This window comes from Ictalurus furcatus, chromosome 25 (genome assembly GCF_023375685.1).
Source record: "Ictalurus furcatus strain D&B chromosome 25, Billie_1.0, whole genome shotgun sequence".
In the NCBI taxonomy this organism is placed as follows: Eukaryota; Metazoa; Chordata; class Actinopteri; order Siluriformes; family Ictaluridae; genus Ictalurus; species Ictalurus furcatus.
The window spans coordinates 19097578-19118640 of record NC_071279.1 but is presented as its reverse complement, the minus strand read 5'-3'; the positions used below and the strand labels follow the sequence as shown (position 1 = coordinate 19118640).

General features: G+C 41.8%; 1 protein-coding gene across 1 annotated transcript in view; it reads right to left on the bottom strand.

The window, feature by feature from the left end:
* Positions 1 to 5022: 5022 nt before the first annotated feature.
* Positions 5023 to 21063, bottom strand: part of prima1 (proline rich membrane anchor 1) — a 36546-nt gene continuing 20505 nt past the window's right edge. The window contains exon 4 of the mRNA XM_053614938.1: positions 5023 to 6989. Within this exon, the coding sequence (XP_053470913.1) occupies positions 6887 to 6989 (103 nt within the window). The 3' untranslated portion in view covers positions 5023 to 6886. The remainder of the gene's footprint in view (positions 6990 to 21063) is intronic.

Below are 21063 nucleotides of genomic sequence, written 5' to 3'. Positions count from 1 at the left end.
AATATCACACGCAGTAATACACCGCGCAGTGTGGTAGGTTTATAGTAATAAATCATCTCTCTCCTATCATGTGACAGATAATTAAGCCTCACGGGGGGGGGGCGGGGGGGGGGGGTATTTAATCGTTAAGGGTTGTCACTCAGGGAACCTTAAAGATTTTAAGTAGAACTTTACAACAGAGTGAGTTCCAAGTAGAACCCTTACGGAAGCGAAGAGCCCTTAACAACCCGACGGGTTCCAGGCAGAAGATCACAAGCAGTAATGTGGAGTTTGTATGACACACGAACTCGCTTAATGGATCTGGAATAAAGGGTTCTTCAAGTTCTTTAAGGGTTTATTGGATAATTAAAGGTTTTCAGCGTCTAGGATAGGAAACACTTTGCTATACACCTCTAGGACAAAATGAAGAAGACATAAGGAGAAATAGGACGTTTAGTGTATGTTAAAAATATTCAGAGTAAAAATAAAACAGTCCAGAAGTTTGCACCCCCCCCCACCCCCATTCAGTATGCTATATATAAGTATAAATATTCTTTAGTTTCTTCCACATCCGTGATTTAGCGTTATAACTGTCTCCAAACTCTGAACTTCTGCAAACTCTCACTTTTCATGTCTTATTAAAATACAAATGTTATATATAATTTGTATTTTTTACTTAACCCCCCCCCCCCCCCCATAAATCCAACAGGAAGAATACAATTCACACTAATCTGGAATCTTCCCCCCAGTTTGTAGTGTTCTAACCTGGAACTGACATGGACTTAACGTCATGAATCTACAGGAAAAATAGTCTGTGGTATTCAAATGTGGGGGGAAGAAGAGAAAAAGAAAAAGTTTGCAAAATTATGTACAAATAATTAAAAAAAGGTTGTAATTGCATAAATATTCACCCCCGTTGCTGTGAAAACCCTAAATTAGTTCAGTCACCATCGGAAGTGGCATAATTAGTTGAATGGAGTCAACCTGCGTGTAGTTAAAGTGTTCGTGCTCCTGGAAACTCCAACGTTTGTTAGAGAACACACCTAACCGCACAGCATCATGAAGACCAAGGAGTGGAACAAGTCTGAGACAAAGTTCTGGAAATGTCGCAATCAGGCTTTCTTTTTAAACTTTGAATAGAGTGACAATAAATTCATTATTAAAAAATGAAAAGAACCTGAACTCTGTCCAGAGGAGGCCATGCAGGAAAAGTCAGGGACTGGGTAAAGAGGAGATTAGTCAGAGACACAACCAAGAGGCCAAGGGAAAACTCTGAGATCCACAGTTCAGATGGGACAAGCTGTTCACAGGACGAACATGACTCAGACCGTCCACACAGCCGGGCATGACATCCCATTCGGAGTTTCCTAAAAGACACGCTCGGGACTCTGTAAACATGGGGAGATGTTTTCTGCTCTGAGGAGACCAAAATTGGCCTTGACACAAAGTGCTACATTTGTAGGAAAACTGACACCCCGAGAACACCCCCCGAGAACACACCCCGAGAACATCCCGAGAACACACCGAGAACACCCCCTGAGAACCCCCTGAGAACACCCCCCGAGAACACACTGAGAACATCCCGAGAACACACCGAAAACACCACCCGAGAACATCCCGAGAACATCCCGAGAACACCCCGAGAACATCCCGAGAACACACCGAGAACACCCCCCGAGAACATCCCGAGAACATCCCGAGAACACCCCGAGAACATCCCGAGAACACACCGAGAACACCCCCCGAGAACATCCCGAGAACACCCCGAGAACATCCCGAGAACACACCAAGAACACCCCCTGAGAACCCCCCGAGAACACCCCCCGAGAACACCCCGAGAACACCCCCCGAGAACACCCCGAGAACATCCTGAGAACACACCCCGTGAACACACTGAGAACACCCCGAGAACACACCCCGAGAACACACCCCGCGAACACCCCGAGAACACACCCCGCGAACACCCCGAGAACAGTGAAGCGTGGTCGTGGCAGCATCATGTTGAGAGTTAAGTAGAAAGTATGCTCACTTTTTACGCGTACGCTAGGAACAGCGTACAGTATGCGTCGGGCAAATTTCATCATCAGCAGAGTACACGCATACTGTACGCGATCTTTCTAACCGCGCATACGTTGTACACGCGCATTTAATTCTCTTGCACTTTTTACTTCTTCCACAAGGTGGCAACAGTGACCCAGGGCCGTTGAATCTCAAGCTAGTAGACGCAAAAACTGAAAAAACCTAAGAGACGGAAAGGAGTGCGGGTTAGAAAGTACCCGCGTTTGTATAATTCTAGCCTTAACGAGTATAAGGATTTGTATACGGGTGCTAATCGTGGCGAGAGATCGCCCAAGCATTGTCCTTTGTGTTGTAGTGATCCCAAAAGACCTGCTTTACTGCTCCGTACTGACTCTTGTAGGCCAGCAGGGGTACTGCAGGTCGCCGTAATGCGCATGCGTCGCCGCCCGTGTACACGTACATGTCAAATAGAGTATACCCTGAAGGCTATGCGTACGCGCAAAGAAATGAAGTATACCAGAGGCTTTATACAAGGCGTTATAAAACGGTGCGTTTGATCTGGACTGAGACTTATTTAACTGTGGAATTGTTAACATAATGTATAATGATGCAATTTTAATGCCACTATTCCATCTTAACGACATATTAACGACATTAGATCGAATTTGAGATTCAATAGTACAGTTTTATTTAAAATTAAAAAAGTTGCAGAGTCAGATTAATGCACAGGATATATATATATATATATATATATATTATATATAAATTACGTCTGACATTTTGTTATGTGATGGATATACATTAATGCCTTGTTCCAGACAAACAACAACACTTGATTCAGTTCTGATTTGACACCAACGTATATTTACCCTTCATAGACATCGCCGTCTCTCACTCCGTACACGACACGGTCCAGAAGGCCAAGACCCATATTTACATTCATGCAGTATATTCGTGAGTAAAATCTTTGTACACTATAATACATGTTTATGTTCGGTAGGTTGGAGCGGATGATGGAGTGTGAGATGGAGTGAGTTTAGAGAGGGAGAGTGTACGGCCGGTCGTTTACATCAGATAAACAACACACTTTAAACCCCCGAGTGATTCACTGCTGTGTAGGAGCGCTACAGCTCCACCATTACATCACATCTTTGGATTCGTAAATGTACTCAGATCCAGCAGGAGCAATATAAACAACATTATCAGGAAAAAAAAAACCTGAATGTTATGAGTGTTATTAAGAGAAGACACACATAGAAATACCGAGGGCTGAGTGCAAAAGTTTGTGCCCTTCGAAATGATTGCTAAATAAATCATTTGGATTTTTATTTATTTATTTATTTAATTATGTTTTTTAACAATTAACACAAGACTACTCATATTACATTCAGAACGTGAGATAAAGACCGATATCGTTCATTATTAATAGACTCACACGACAAGCCCACTGTGATTGCTTTTATGTGCGAAGATAAACAGGACGGTTCAGCCATTTCGCATCGTTAATCACGCAGAAATAACGCATGCAGATCTTTTTATAACATAATACAAATGTAACTTTGCTCTGCGCCGCCACGTTTTTCGACGCCTTAGCGCTGGAGTGTGTTTAGATTGGGAACGCGGGAAAATCGTAGCATGTATTGCAGCATTAGTTCTGTTCAATCTTGTATGGATATAAAATAACACCAGTGGCGTGGGTGAGAGGCCACGGAGTAAATGATCGCTAACTGTTTTAAATTAAGCTATGCTTTGTTTCAATTTTGGAAAATAGAAACAACTAAATTCATGAGAAAATTCCACAGATGGGTACAAACAGAAATAATAACTGTTTGAGTGGGATTCAGTAAACAGTTTATCCTACATCTTTAGTTTAGACTTACTATGGGTTCATATTTAATAAAAATAATAATAATAAAAAATATATATATATACCTCTTCTGGTTTAGGCCACACCCACTTCCGGTTTAAATTTGAATACAGGTTGATTTTCTTTACTGTAGTTCACTAGACAGATACAAGTAGAGCTGGTGTCATTATATAACTGCGGAAGTCATTATAAGTTGAATTTCAGTTGAATCTGGGGAAGCCACTTGAAGCATTCATCATGCTGAACTATTCCAATGGCTTTTGTTCGATGTGTTCATCACAGACGGCTGAAAGTCTGTACATTCCGACGATAAACCGGATTTGCACTGGGGGTCGAATCATTTTGATTGCAAGTGTATATAATTATCCAAGTATCCATTAAAGAACACTTGAGAAACATGAATTTTCATGGGGATCTTTGTGTAAATAAGGGTCCGTATCCTCCTAAAAGGCTTGAAACACTTCCTGATAGGGAAACACTCTGAAGGAGGAAATAAAGAGGGGTTGTGACCTTCTGACAGTTAAAGAATCAAAATGAAATCCCTGAACGTGCTTTAAACGGTCTAATTTTCAGATTTTTTTTAAAATCTCTCTGTCAGTTTGTCTTTGTGGCTCTTCAACCATTTCTGAATAATAGCTCTCTCTAAACACGGCTTTCTGTTCATCTTCTCCAGCTCTGGGAACGCTCATTCCTCCTGTTTTAGATTGTGTGACGGCTATTTTCCTGATTCCTACTGACTCTGAACTGCTCGGTAAACAGTCCGGTTCAGTCGCACATTTCCGTGGGCATGCGGGTCTCTTGTAGGCTCCTCAGACAAAAAAAACAAATGTAGTCATATATCCACCGATATAAGTGTAGAATCGATCCAAACACATCACTAAATCAACGCCGGAGATAAATTACAGGGAGAGTGATCATTTCTTGAACCCGGAACCAAACTTTTGCACTCGGTTGTAATAACGAGCAAGGAATGAAAACGTATTCTGTAGCTTATTTGTAGTGTTACAGGTGCCAGTGGTAATGTCTCTGTTATGGAATGACTGTTAAATATCTACATACTGTATAGCACACACACTGTTCCTGTCGGCAGGTATTATTCTGTCAACCAAAATTCAGTGACGTGGTTAAATAAGAGAATTAATACGACTGTGAAATGAAACAGTTGTTAAAAAGTCGTCATCGGGAGCGAAATAACTCACCAGGAAGCATCCAGCGGCCGTGAAACTGCGTGTTACATGAGGTTATGTTATTATTCTGACTCACTGTCTCATAGATTCTGTCCTTATTTTAAATTAAAATACACTATATCATTATTTACCATTTAACACCTTATGATATCATATCCCAATATTCCGTCATTCCACTTAAAGTCTCGCTACTTTAAAAGAAATACTCAGATGTTGGGATTCATTACACTTCACTACACCGTTTTCTGTAATGTTTTTCCTAAATGTATTTTAACCCATCGGTTTGTTTGTTGTTTACGGCGTTAAAATTGTAAAATGCACATAATATTTCCCAATCTCCACTTTCCCCACACCGTACTCATGGCATTCACTTCTTTTTTAGATTAATTACATTTTTCTATTAAATTCAATGACATATCTTACTCGGTCTTATTTTTTCCCTTCAAACTAATTCCCAGGTCTGACTTTACGGTGTGTGTGATAACGACTGGAGGATGAAAAGAATGCAGATCTGTGACTTATGGAAAAACGAAAAACAATAATAACAAAAAACAAACTACATAAAAGAAACAAAAAACAAACAGCCCCCCCCCAAAAAAAACCCCAAACAAATCTAAACCATATAAAAAAACCTCTTTCAATAATACTCTGAGTTGCAAAACAACAACAACAAACAAAATAAAAAAAAAAACAAAAAAAAAACAGCATGAACACTTTCTAAAAACATCAGAAAACAAAAGAACCTCCCAAAAAAACAACAAAGCACAAAAAACAACATACAAGAACGAAAGAAAACAAAAAACAAACAAACAAACACCTCCCACAAAACCCAAATCTAAACAAAAACAAAACCCTTCCAATCCGAGCTGCAAAACAACCACAACAACAAACAAAACAAATACGAAAAATAAATAAATAAAACAAACCCCCCAAAAACACATACAAAGAAAACCTAAAAACCCAAATAAAACAGACTAACAAAAAGACAAATAAACAAAAACAAACGACTAATAAATAATCATTTGAATCTGAAAACATCCCCGCCCCCAAACAAACAAACAAACAAAACTAAACAAAACAAAAAACCCAGTGACTTTGTCTTTTTGGCTTCCTTGATGATGCATCGTTAATGAAATAATGAAATTACAGTCCTCGTGTGAATATGTGGCGGGAATTCCAGCTTATTAACTCACACCGACTTCCATTACACATGTAAAGCCTCACTGTCCGAGTACGTCAGCACACGTCAGACTGATTAGCAGCAGATTATGCTAACGCTGTGTTTTAACATCATGAACATGCACCGCCAGGGTTTCAAAACCGTTCCAGTTGCATAGTCATACAAATAATCATTTAATGAAAGCGACCCGTTCCCTCGTCAAGTTCCGCTGCAGCTTTCGTCTTCGAACCGATGGATACGGCCGCCGTTTATTTACAGGGGAGGAGACTGCGGGGAGAGAAAGGAGGAGAGAGGCGTCCAGAGGCGCCGGTGCATTCAGTAGAAAGTGCATGCTTTGGGTTTGTGAAGAGTTTTACTGGTTTAAAGTCTTGCGAAAGGTCTGACGGCTTCACCGTCCGACAGAACAATGAGTCTCGAGGCTCAAGTCTTCCACACGTCATCCGCACGTCCTCCGCACGTCTCTGCCATTTTATTCTGTCACATATCAATCATAAAGCAGCACTTATTGTCATTTAAGTGTTTTTTTTTTTTAAAGAAGTCAAACAAAGCCATGGTTCAGAGCTCCATCAATCCTTCCTTTAATGCTATTTCTCCGTCTCCGCAGGCCTTGGAGCTCGTGTTTATGATGGAACGTCAGTGTTTTTCCTCTGGCTGCTATACTCCAGTGTTGTTGGTCTCCACCGCCGTCTGCTTGCAGCGAGAGCTCATGGCGTATTCCCCTCGGCTGGTGCCGTTCTCCTCTTTCCTCAGCGGTTTCCTGTGCACAATGAAAACAACAACAACAACAGTGATATCCACATTCCCATCTCAGCATGATGAACCCAGACTGAGGAAAGATTCTGTGATATAAAGATACAGAGCCACAAAGTTTTGACCCTCAATAAAGTCAAATAATCACATACTGTATATCCAGTAGAATCTAAAAAATACACTTATTTTAAAAAAAAAAGGGTTAAAGATAAAACTTTAGAATTCCAAGAGATCAAAATAGTATGAGTCAGATTTGTTATATTTTTTATTTTATAAAGGGTCTGACTGTCTTCGTTCTCACGTGCTGTGAATATCGATAAACGCCAATCGGCCATCGTTCACGACGCATTTACATTTAGCCACGCCCACAAAACTCACACAGGGCTGAAAACAACAAAATGGTGACTAAACAGTGAGCGTGGTGTGCGCTAAATCTTCCAGTAGAGCAGCTCAGCCACTGCAGCGTACTGACTACTCCACATTTTACAGGGTGCTATTATTTTCATACAAATGGAAAAAGCGTTCTTTGTTTTTATTTGTTTTACGGATTTATTCTGGATTAGAATTATTTTCCCTTTTTTCACAAAATGTTCATTACATTGGTGTGAAATTTAAATAAAGAAGTGGAGGCTTGGCGGTTAAGGCTCTGGGTTTCTGATCAGAAGGCCGGGGGTTCGAGCCCCAGCACCGCCAAGCTGCCACTGTTGGGCCCGTGAGCAAGGCCCTTACCCCTCTCTGCTCGACGGTTATACGATTTGATTATACGATCAGTCGCGGCCCACATTAGCGAGTCTCTTTACATGGAAATTCGCACAAATGAAAGACACGAAGGTTTTTCCCAACTAACTGGGTCTTCATGAACCCTGCGTCTCTGGTGTAAACGCTCCTGCGAGTGATTTACGGATAAATCCACTCGTGTCCAGATGCAGTTTAATTGAGTAATAGTAAAATGAACGTACTGGCTATAACGATAGCGTGAGGAAACGCAGCTTCCCGTCTGAACGAGCTGCCACTCCTAATTTCAGCAGCGAGTCGAGGAGGACGAAAACAACCTGACCTTTCCAAAGGCTGCTTCGACTGCATGATGGTCCTCTGAGATGTGTCTGGAGGCTGGGGCTAATTTCATAAACATGATCTGAGCTCATTAAAACAGCCTGCTTATTGCAGGTAAACACACACCATGCCCGCGACGAGGATGACGGATGGCCTTTGCTGACGAGCTCTGAAAAGCTGAAGGGGAGATTTTTTTCAGCTCCGTGTTCGAGGTACGGGGTCAGCTCGGGAAAACACAGAGCTCCGATTTAAGATGGCAGCACTCGTATTTAAAACCCAAACCTGAGATACTGTATCAGTAGCCTGGCGGAGGAAACTGACTGCAAATGTTGTAATAATATTTTTTCGGAGCTGTCATGGCCGTGACGATCGGCAGAACCGTGCGGAAACCTTCACACAATTTAAAGATCAATTCCAGCTTTTGGGGACGGTGGCTCGAAGCGGAGATCCTGAATACGCACAGCCAGGTCCGTAAGTATTCGGACGGCGACACGATTTCAGTCACTGCACCTCTGTACGACGCCTCGCTGGATTTGAAATGAAGCAGTCGAGAGCGCAGACTTTCAGCTGTGATTCAAGGGGTTTAACAAAAACATTTTCAAAAGCTCGCACTGGACAGACTAACAATCATAAACATTAGGATTATTCTGAACACTTCGCAGTCGGTGTCTGCCTGAGATCTGGAACCCCTGGAACCCTCATTTTTTTCATTCTTCTTCAATTATTAACATAAGGGGTATGCAAACTTATGAGCACGACTGTATGTGGAGCGTCCACTGTACACGTCCCTGCGAACGAGCCGTTACTATAGAAACAGTAACGTTTCAGAACGAGCGCATCAATATAAACCTGCACTACTCTCAGAGCCGCTGTTCTAGAAAATGAATCCACACCTTCTGGCCAATCACGATCCAGAACTGTGAATAAGAAGAAAACAATTTTTGGCAGATTTTATAATGTGAGTAAACATTTCTTTACTGGATGCAGCGCTCGACAACATGTGGTCTTTTTCTGCTTCTCGAGCACCTCGGCTCCTGCCGAACAGTACGCGGAGACAGACTCCACAGTGATTGATGAAATGTTTAGGAGAAGCCTGTCGTGACTAACACGATCCCTGTCCCTCGGGTAGGACTGATGAGACTATTTAGTTGCTCTTCGGGGAACATCTGTCATGAGAACGAGTGCGAGCAGCCGTGAGGCCTGTAGGGTTTCTCCTATAAAGACATCCCCTCGCCTGATTTACACCGGGGGGAAAATCCTGTTTGGTCTGCTGGCTCAGGGGAGGAGGAGACGCGACCGGGCGGAGGGGTCAAGAGCGAAAGCTTCGAGAAGTTTACACTGAATGGTATCTTGAGAAACAAAGCGCCTGGAGCAGTGACGGTGTTCCTTATAGATGAAGCTGTTCATTAACAGTGTTATTATCAGCACATAGAGCACCATTCAGGCGGATTTTGAGGAAAACGGATGCGTGTCTCGGCTACGCACAATTCTGAACGCGAACTGAAGCACAAGACGTCGATGTAACCACAAGACGTCACACTGAAATGTACGTTTTGGCTCTAAATACACTTAAAAACACTACGGAATGACATTTGAGTCCAATATCGAATACATACGAACACCATAAGACAGTATGACGTACTTAATTCAAAATATCCCCACGTTAAAGTCCACAAAAAAGGTTTTCTCCACACGGAGGAGCTGCATCTTAATCAGAGACACCACGTCTCTCCAGCACCGAATGTTTGTGTATAAAACTATAAACGATGAATAATCGATTCTCTGCCAGCGTAACCGATTTCATACAGAAGCGCTGACACTGGAGACTCCTTCCAGAAATATTACATCCATAAATATCCCTAGAGAAGACGTCACCGTATTAATAATGGCACACTTTTTAAAAAAAGAAAGCTGTTTATATGGAGCGTCCGTCATACAGGTCCCTATGAATGAGCTGTTACTGTAGAAATATATTAGAACGAGTGCAATCGACGCCTTATGACCGATCAGAATCCAGAACTGAGGTGTAGCGTGAGCTTTCAGGTGTAGTGTAGTTTCCAGAAGTTTCTAGAGGAACAGGACATTGTAGACAAAAGTCATTCTTTTTATGATCTGAAGAGAGATTTAGGCCCGTGTTTCTGTATTGGATCGGAGAATCCAGCCCACAGTGTTTTTATTTCGGCGTGTTCAGGTGTCGGTGTGCGATGGAGAGAAACGCTGACGGTGAGATCAGCAGCGGGTGAAGAGGATGGAGGACGCTGGGAGGGAATGCTGAGTGTGTGCTGATTCAGAGCGCTGTGGAGCGGTTATGTAAGCTGAGCGCTCCACAGAGATGAGAAGAACCGTGTAGAGGTGATCTACTGAGAGGAACAGAGGTGACGATGGTGTACAGAGAGGACTGAAGGAGGACGGATGATACTAACAAGCTCTCTGATACTGTCTCGGTTTATCGTTCTCAACAGCCGACAGTGTTGGAAGGTTAAATAAAGGTTCCACAGAGCGACTGCTTGCTATCAGAGGAATTCTACCAGCTGACTCATTTAAATTTAAAAAAGCCTTACTGGAGCTTTCACCATGTTTGTTTCAACTGATCACATGACCCAGTATGACCCAGTATGACCCACCCCTGAGGAGACATCCGTCCTGACACGCGTGGAATGTACTTTTTTTTCCAGTTTACCTGCAGAAAATGTAACCCCGACAATTTCCCAGCGAATCACTAACCAATTATTAATGAGACGACAGCAGACCTCTGTTAACGTGCACAACATTATATCAATCAGCAGCTCTTAAATCATCCCACTAGGCTCTGCTCTTGGAACAGGATTATTATTATTATTATTATTATTATTATTATTATTATTATTAAAAGCATTTTTTATAATGTTTTAACTGTAAATCAACATTTTCTAAGACGTTCCACAAGGCTCTGCAGTTGGACCACTTTATTTGTTATTTGACTATTTTATTTGTTTAATGTCAATACTTAGCTTTTTAAGAAACATACATACTGGCATCCCACCAGGATGTACTCGTGGACTACTATTATTTGTATTATAATTGATATTATAATTTTAGCGGTTTACCTGTCAATTAGCAGCTTTTTAGACATACAAGGGGGGACTCAAAAATTCCCGGAATTGTAAAAAACAAAAACACAACTAGTGTTATAAAACGCACAGCATTTCTCCTAAAACCCCATTGGCAGTACTCTCCTTGTGATGTGATACACTTGTCCCAGCGTTTCTCCCATTCCACATTACAATTCTAGGGATTTTTGGGTCCTCCCGCGTACATACTAGTGATGTGTCCTTCATGAACGATTTGTTCATTTTGAACAAATTTTTAATATGACTCGGGAACAACGAGTTGTCTCAGAGAGTGATTCGTTCATTTTTGACGCGCGCTGCAACATCCCCGTAGGTTCTGTCCAGGAAACAGAAATGATTAGTTCACGTCTCGAGTCTTCAGGTCCGAGCTGTTCATTTCCGGGGAAACGACTCGGATCCTGAGGTGAGGTGAACTAACAGACTGCGTAGCCTGAAGACCCAGCTAATCAATGAATCAATCATTTCTGTTTCTCATAACTTGGAATTAGTTGCATTAGCATTAGCGTATAGTTTATTTGATAGTTTATATTAAGTACTAGATGTGTTGGGGAATTCAACATGTAACGTTTTAATTATATTCTGCTGAAATGAACGAAATGACTCGGAAAAAAGATTCGTTCATTTTGCTGAACGGGATTCAAAGATCCGGATAAGTAAAATGATCCAAACGTCCAATTCTGGTGTCCCACAAGGATCTACTCTTAGACCACTTTAAAATTTATTCTCAATAATTAGCTTATAATATATATATATAATTTGGAGCACTTTTGTTCCAGCAAGGATGTTAATTATCTTCTGTATATATATCTTTTCCATTTCTAGGCGTGGAGATTCAGTGATATCCAGCTTTGATGCAGTTTTAAGTGCAAACTAAAGGACAAATCGATTTGTCAGCTGTCATATCTTCTATTTTAAACGACAAATGACCTTTAAATATCACTTTTATTTCCTGGTACCCAGTGGTGTAATTGTTTAAGACATCAGTGCAGAAATATTTCTTATAAATCCCCACTGATAGTCGAAATCTAATCCCAGTGGATCAGACAAGAACTCCAGAAAACTAAATGTCTCTGCTCTTTCTGCAGAACTTCCACAAACACCACATTTATAATGCTACTCAAAGCCTATTCGCATTCGCCCCGAACTCGGACAGGTTTTTACACCTTCTACAATCGATTAGCGTTAAATGAATCTTTATATATTGGCTTCATTAAATGAACCAGAGTCAGCACAAGAGGATGTCGCTCTAATCTGTTACCTCTAACCACGTACTACACTAAAAACTGACACGGTCCTCAATTATGTAAGGATTAAAACACTGTGTGTGTGTGTGTGTGTGTGTGTGTGTGTGTGTGTGTGTCAGAGTGATGTGATGACGCAGAGTTATTGTTACCATGCTGAAGCTGATTATTTTCCGGTAACAGCACATCCCCGAGTGTTTTATTCCTCTCACACTACAGCAGTTTGCCAACAATTCAATCTTTTTCAAATAATAGTAACATTTTTTTTTTTAATGTGTAATCGTGGATATGGTGGAGTTTTCTGTAATTAGACGTCTCCTTTGAGTTTACGGAAGGAGTCTCCAGTGTCAGTGTGCTGTAACAGTCAGCGGTCAAGCTGCAACTTTAAGTTTTCCCACATCTTCAGGACACCTTGTTGTTTTATGGACTTCGAGAGATAGATAGATAGATAGAGAGAAAAATAGAGAGAGAGAGAGAGAGAGAGAGTGTGAGAGAAAGAGAGAGAGAAAGAGAGAGAGAGAGAGTGAGAGAGAGAGTGAGGGAGAGAGAGAGAGAGAGAGAGAGAGAGTGAGGGAGAGAGTGAGGGAGAGAGAGTGAGAGAGAGAGGGAGAGAGAGAAAGAGAGAGAGAGTGAGAGAGTGAGGGAGAGAGAGAGAGAGAGAGAGAGTGAGAGAGTGAGGGAGAGAGAGAGAGAGAGAGAGAGTGAGAGAGAAAGAGAGAGAGAGTGAGAGAGTGAGGGAGAGAGAGAGAGAGAGAGAGAGTGAGAGAGTGAGGGAGAGAGAGAGAGAGAGAGAGAGTGAGAGAGTGAGGGAGAGAGAGAGAGAGAGAGAGAGTGAGAGAGAGAGGGAGAGAGAGAAAGAGAGAGAGAGTGAGAGAGTGAGGGAGAGAGAGAGAGAGAGAGAGAGTGAGAGAGTGAGGGAGAGAGAGAGAGAGAGAGAGAGTGAGAGAGAGAGGGAGAGAGAGAAAGAGAGAGAGAGTGAGAGAGTGAGGGAGAGAGAGAGAGAGAGAGAGAGAGAGAGGGAGAGAGAGAGAGAAGGCTGGTGAGTGAACGACTGTGTATAGCTGCTATAACATTAGTGAGAGCAGGACATGAAGAGTAACTGTGCCACTTTGCTGTGGTGTAAGGGGAATGAAACTCTCCTGGATGTCCTGCTGTAGGAAAATGACCGTCTCCGAGGCGACTCCGCTTCATCACACCACTCCGTCACTCATTATTTCACTAGAACAGCACAACATGGCGTGATTTCCCAGGCATGTACGCTACACGCTACTAAACAGATAACCACGAAGTGTTCCAGACATCACTGACATATTCCCCTGGAGATTTAAACACCGTACGCACCACTGAACCCTTCACACACGTCAGCCCAGGCCTGTATGGATAATAACCCTAAAAACCCAGGTGTGATAATTACCCCAGCAGAACAGACTCTCTATTGCAGGAAGAGTCCGCCGCTCTCCAAATACCTCGGGTTAATGTAATATTTATAGAGCTAAAAACAGCTTGAGATGATAAATATAGCTCTAATGGTGCCCTGATATAGATCTGTACTGGACTTGTCCACTTCACCGAGCATTTATATGAGACGAGAACACCAGAGAGGCTTTTCTCATTCAGAAGAAACGACGAACATCGGAGCAGAACCTAAAACAGGAACCTTCGATGTGAATAATACACGCTCTGTAGTACACACGCGGCAGATGGCTATAAAAAACCCCATCCATTTTTCATACTCGGGCTCTTACAGAGTGTATCCACTCTCCCGTGAAAGCAGATGGGAGTAGGCTTCAGACCCGAAGGAAACAGATAAACTCTTAATCTGGCGTACTTTCTGTGGAATTAAACATGACATTTAGTGAAAAAACCAAGGCTGGGGTTGGTGCCAATATTTCCTGTTTATTTCTTTTACATCTCCCGCCCTGTTTCTTCGCTGTAACACCTCGCGGCTGTCAGAAAGAAGAAGCAGACACTCCGCGACCCGTTCCAGCAAAACACCAGACTTCCTAGCAATGGCCTGCTTTGTTTTTGTCGGGGAAACCCATCTATGTGTTAATGCAGAGCTAAATATAACCTCAGCTTTTCCACTCCAGAATCTTTGTTATTGCCAGAGTGCAGAGGCAACCAATCAGACTCGGACTAAAACTGTCTCCAGGACCCGCCCGTTTACCAGACTTATTCACGAGGAGGACAGATTTACACCCGGGACAATCGGTCTCGCTGCCACACAGGGCAGAACTTTATTTTTAGCGCCTGTGCGTGTTTACAAGAGAGAAAATAAAAATACTACTGGAAATGTCCTGAGTCATGAACCTGTGAGAGGAAAACAGCACACACTGTACAGGACAAGTTAATGACACCAGGTGCGGCTTAATACAGCTGTTTGTCCATGTTCACTTATAAGCTACAGTTATTTAAACCTGTTTTATATATATATATATATATATATATATATATATATATATATATATATATATATATATATATATATATGACCTGTTGAATACTGTATTCTGATTGGTCAGAAGGTGTTATAGAATAAGTTCCTGTTATAAGAGCAGCTCAGACAACCGTGCAGTTTATATCAACGCGCTCGTCCCGATACGCGTGTAATATATAAGGAGATGTCTGTTCAGCGTTGACGGAAGGAGTCTCCAGTGTCAGCGCTGTGTAACAGTCCGAGGTAATGCTGTAACTGTAAGAGTTCGGACATGCTCAGGACAGACGAGGTTACGACTTGCAGACAAGCTGCGTTTTGTTTAGCTGAATACGCTATTTCACATTACAGATGTTTACATGAAGTCCACAAGACACAATCATGACTGAATTTACACAGATGAACCCGTTCAAAAGTTTACACGCGCTCGATTCTTAACAACTGACACCGATCATCCTGTTAAAAAGTTTACACCCCCTCCCCCTGGCTCGTAATGTATCGTGTTGCCTTCTGGAGCGTCAGTGAACGTGTGCACCTTGTGTACCAGTCGTGTACGAGTCCCTCAGTCGTCCTCGGTGCGAAAAGATGGATCTCGACATCATATAGTCGCTGATGGAAAGAGCTCAAATATGTAGAAGATGCTGGAAAAGTGAAGAATGCAGAGGACCTGGAGGATTTTTCTGAAGAACAGCGGGTAGTGTAACTGCTCAGGACGAACAAGGGACTCGTGACGAACTCTCACAAAACATAAAAACATCATGTCGGGGATCATCCAGGTCACGACACACGGGATTAACAATCAAGGGTGTGTAAACTTTTGAACCGGTTCGATTGTGTAAATTCAGTTATCATCGCGTCTTGTGGACTTTATGTAAACATCGATTATGTAAAATAGCTTATTCAGGGAAGGACTACATAAACAAACTTAATGTCATTTTTATGATCCGTCTTGTTTCTTTTTGAAATGTATCGACATTTTCAGATTCTGCAGATTCTGCAGGGCGTACGGAAACCTGTGACCCCAAACTGGAACTGTGCCAAGTGTCGTTCTTTAATGAGTAAAAATTTGGAGTTACTGGCAAATTGTTGCAGTATAAAAGAAATAAAACACTTACAACATGATTTAAGTGCATCTTTAACCAGTTTAAATCTTATTCAGTCACAGAACCTTGCCCGTCAGCTTTCGTTTTCTTACAACTGCAACTTACAGGGATCCCCGTCCTTTTTTTCCCTACATACAATACTTCGCAAACAGGTTCTCCGTCAGTCATTGGTTCTGTGGATGGTTACGGATATGTGTATAAAGACTGCTTGTCGGATATATTACTGGTATGTCAGGTTTTTATTTTTAAAACCTCTTTTCGGCTTGTGCATCAAAGATTCAAAAAGAAACCTTACAGAAGAGGATTGACCTTTCAGTGAGGGCACCAGCTGGAACCTGTGTCGGAAACTAAGAAGCCTCGAGGAACCGTTTTTCAAAATCATTTTGTAGCTTACATGACCAATCACATGACCAAGCACATGACCAATCACATGACCAAGGTGTATGCCTGAAGATCCAGAGTTCTACAACATGAGAATAATCCAACTTCTCAGAAAGCCCAAGCCCAGTTATGAGTCTAGAATTACCAGGGATTAGTCAGTGGCGTTTAAACCGAATTCTGAGCTATACTGTCTGCTTTTCTGCTGATCCACCCAACATGAAAATCTGTGCCGTTCCATCCCAGTGCCTTTAATTCCATAAAGCTCATTACAGAAAGTGATCCAGAGAACAGAACACCATAAAGCAATGATTGGAGTAATAATCCCCGTCTGCGTCGGACCGCTTCGTAACGTTGTGCTGCACCGGTCATTGAGCACGGACAAATGGTGAGATTTTTTTTTTTGTGCAGATAAAAGGAACCATTAAACGTGTTTCTCTTCTTCATTATGCTGACTGTGCATGCTCATTAGGGAGAAAAACGCTGCCAGCTGTGTTCCCTATCGCCAGTTCATTTCCTCTTCACTCAGTTCCCAGGGAAAGAGAGAATTCACCAGGTCGGTCCAAAACAACTCCGACACGCCGTGCTGATAACACGTGCCTGTTTGAACACTGAGAACAGACACTCAACAGAATGCCGGAATAAATTATTCATTTTCAGCAGGACGTGCATGTGTAAACATTAGCTTTGGTCGCCTCTGGCTTCCATCCAACATCTGGACTGTTTTACTTTAATGCGTGTGAGAATAATCCCAAAATAAGGATGTATTTTACTTCCAGAAGAAGAATTTAGACTCTGGTTTCAGGTCCTGTTATCTAAATACTTCACACTTCACAAGACCAAACAACAGAGGAGATCTTTCTCTTACTGTTTACTCCATCTAAATATAACTACACAAGAAGGTGCACTAGATCTAGAAGTGTCCGTCTATACATTTTCCCGTGATTTAGAGAAGAAGCCAGTTTTGTATTCCCAGACTTAGCATTGTTTACACTCTCAGATGAGTGGAATTATGGTGTTTAAAAAAATAAAAATAAAAAATAACTCAAATAATCAGTAATCTTCAGTAATCCCTACACCTCAATATTCTATACACTTCAGTATTCAGTACACTTCAGTATTCAGTACACTTCAGCATTCCCTACTCTTCAGCATTCCATACTCTTCAGCATTCCATACACTTCAGCATTCCATACACTTCAGTATTCCCTACTCTTCAGCATTCAGTACACTTCAATATTCAGTATACTTCAGTATTCAGTACACTTCAGCATTCCATACACTTCAGTATTCAGTACACTTCAGTATTCTGTACACTTCAGTATTCCCTACTCTTCAGTATTCAGTACACTTCAGTATTCTGTAATTTCAGTATTCAGTACACTTCAGTATTCCCTACACTTCAGTATTCCATACTCTTCAGCATTCCATACACTTCAGCATTCCATACACTTCAGTATTCCCTACTCTTCAGCATTCAGTACACTTCAATATTCAGTATACTTCAGTATTCAGTACACTTCAGCATTCCATACACTTCAGTATTCAGTACACTTCAGTATTCTGTAATTTCAGCATTCAGTACACTTCAGCATTCCCTACTCTTCAGTATTCTGTAATTTCAGTATTCAGTACACTTCAGTATTCAGTACACTTCAGCATTCCCTACTCTTCAGTATTCAGTACACTTCAGTATTCCCTACTCTTTAGTATTCAGTACACTTCAGTATTCCCTACTCTTTAGTATTCAGTACACTTCAGTATTCCCTACTCTTCAGTATTCAGTACACTTCAGTATTCCCTACTCTTCAGTATTCAGTACACTTCAGTATTCCCTACTCTTTAGTATTCAGTACACTTCAGTATTCCCTACTCTTCAGTATTCAGTACACTTCAGTATTCCCTACTCTTTAGTATTCAGTACACTTCAGTATTCCCTACTCTTTAGTATTCAGTACACTTCAGTATTCCCTACTCTTCAGTATTCAGTACACTTCAGTATTCCCTACTCTTTAGTATTCAGTACACTTCAGTATTCCCTACTCTTCAGTATTCAGTACACTTCAGTATTCAGTACACTTCAGTATTCCCTACTCTTTAGTATTCAGTACACTTCAGTATTCCCTACTCTTCAGTATTCAGTACTCTTCAGTATTCAGTACACTTCAGTATTCTATAAACTTCAGTATTCAGTACACTTCAGCATTCCCTACTCTTCAGTATTCAGTACTCTTCAGTATTCCCTACTCATCATTATTCCTGACTATCTGATTTAGTCAGCTAGTTAAGTACTAGTTAAGAACTAGTCAAGATGTCCTAATGTCTACTCTTGCTCTCTGCAGTGCTTGCTACAAAACTGCAGGTTGGCATTTTACAATGAGCTCGTTAGTGTCCCAGCCTTATCCGAGACTCCGGCCCGGGGAGCCTGTGAGCTTTGCGTCTGCTTTATCTCCATGCTTTCTGAGTCCACAATGTGCCGGAGAGTTCTCTGCTCTCCCAGCTGTTCCCCTGACAGCATGTTACGGATCATTACGATCAGGAACAGCACAGGGATGAAATGCAACGATGCTGCGTCTCATTTCAGCTTACAGCAACGTGAGAGTCACTTCACCATGACTCTTTGTCCTGTCCTCAAAATCCACTAGACTCTCCGCTAAATTAAAAAAAAATATCCTCCAAAATGGCAGAATGCTCTTTAATCACGGTCGGACAGAAATCAAATGACTGCATAGGATTTATTTATAAATAACGACTCGGATTTGAGCAACAGCAGTCCAGGTTTCGATGGAAGATGGAATTGGACAGAGAGAAAGGGTCGGGTTCACTATAAATATCTGTAACAAAGGAGGCAGAGTTAGGAACAATCTGAATAACAGTGCAGGAAATGGTCAGAACACGGGTAAACACGGGTAAACTTGGGTGAACACGGGTAAACACGGATAAACACGGGTGAACTCGGGTAAACTTGGGTAAACTCGGGTGAACACGGGTAAACACGGGTGAACTCGGGTAAACACGGGTAAACACGGGTAAACACGGGTAAACTTGGGTGAACACGGGTGAACTTGGGTGAACACGGGCGAACTCGGGTGAACACGGGTGAACTCGGGTAAACACGGGTAAACACGGGTAAACACGGGTAAACTTGGGTGAACACGGGTAAACACGGGTAAACTCGGGTGAACTCGGGTGAACTCGGGTGAACACGGGTAAACACGGGTGAACACGGGTGAACACGGATGAACTCGGGTGAACACGGGTAAACACGGGTGAACTCGGGTGAACACGGATGAACACGGGTGAACACGGGTAAACACGGGTGAACTCGGGTGAACTCGGGTGAACACGGGTGAACTTGGGTGAACACGGGCGAACTCGGGTGAACACGGGTGAACACGGGTAAACTTGGGTGAACACGGGTAAACTCGGGTGAACTCGGGTAAACACGGGTAAACACGGGTAAACTTACACACACCAGAAAGATTAGTACTGGTAGAGGGAAACGCACAAGGATAATGAATCAGGACACACACTGTTGTGAAATACGACTATGTAGGACGAGGGTTAAGGTTCATATGGTCATATGGTCTAGAACTAGATTGCTTAGGTTTTTTTACATTCCTGAAAAACATGCTCAATCCAGGCCTCTGATTCTGTGTTAGCAGTCCATGAATGTTCACAAACAAAACACAGTCGAAGAGTCATTTTCACTGACTGACTGATGCTCATCGTTAAGAAAAGAAGAAGAACTCATTTCAACTCATTTGTGGTGGGATTGGATAATAGTTCATCCTGTATCAGGTTTTATCTAATCTTTAAAGCGTAGTCTTTACTCAGACATCAAGCAGCTGTCACCTGACACAAGATTACAAGCTCTAAATGCAGCTTTCAGTGAATTACACCAATAATAAATAATAATAATAATAATAATAAAAATATGACTGGCATTGGAAGAGTGAATGCAGGTTGTGGACTGAATTTAAAACCAACTTTACCATCATAACTCTGAGAAACATTCCTATTATATTGACGTACTAATGCGTACTAATTTGAGAAACGTTCTACGTTTTCTGAGAGTATATGACTTTACTTTTTCGTGGTAGAAATGTATTCTATAGACCGACAATAACTGAAAAGCCCGATTCTGAAAAATGGAGAGAAATATGTTAAAAAGCTGAAAACGGATTATGAGTAGTGAAGTCTGGAGTTGGAGTCGGGATAGGAGTAAGGATGTGTGACCTAGTAACGTTTACCCAATGTTCTGTTAATAACGTTAAGGGCATTGAGTCTGGTTATAAGTGCGATGTGTCCCTCCTCAAAGTCCCCCAGCTGAAACGTTTGGGGGGAATGACGTGCGCTGAGACCCGAGACGGATGATTGACATAAAAGCGGCGTAATGAAACGTGAACAGTCTTTAATGTTCTAGCTGTAATTTGCAGACCTAATTTAGAACGTTTGATGGAAAGCTTTAATCTAATCAGATTTGTGAACTGGATAATTGCTTGTGAATGGATGAAGGATCAGATGTTGAGGTGTTAATTAAATCTGTAGTAACGATCAAAGCCAGTGTTTCTCCTGACAGGTCAATTTACAGGAAGTGACAGAAGAAAAGAACGACGTGCTGATAATAATAACATCATACTGACACGCTGATCATATAACAATATATTTAATAACAACTCAAAAAATAAAGATGGGTGTGTCTTTGATTTGGAAAGGGGTGGGACTTTGTTTTGGACAGGTTGGCAATACATTGATAGGA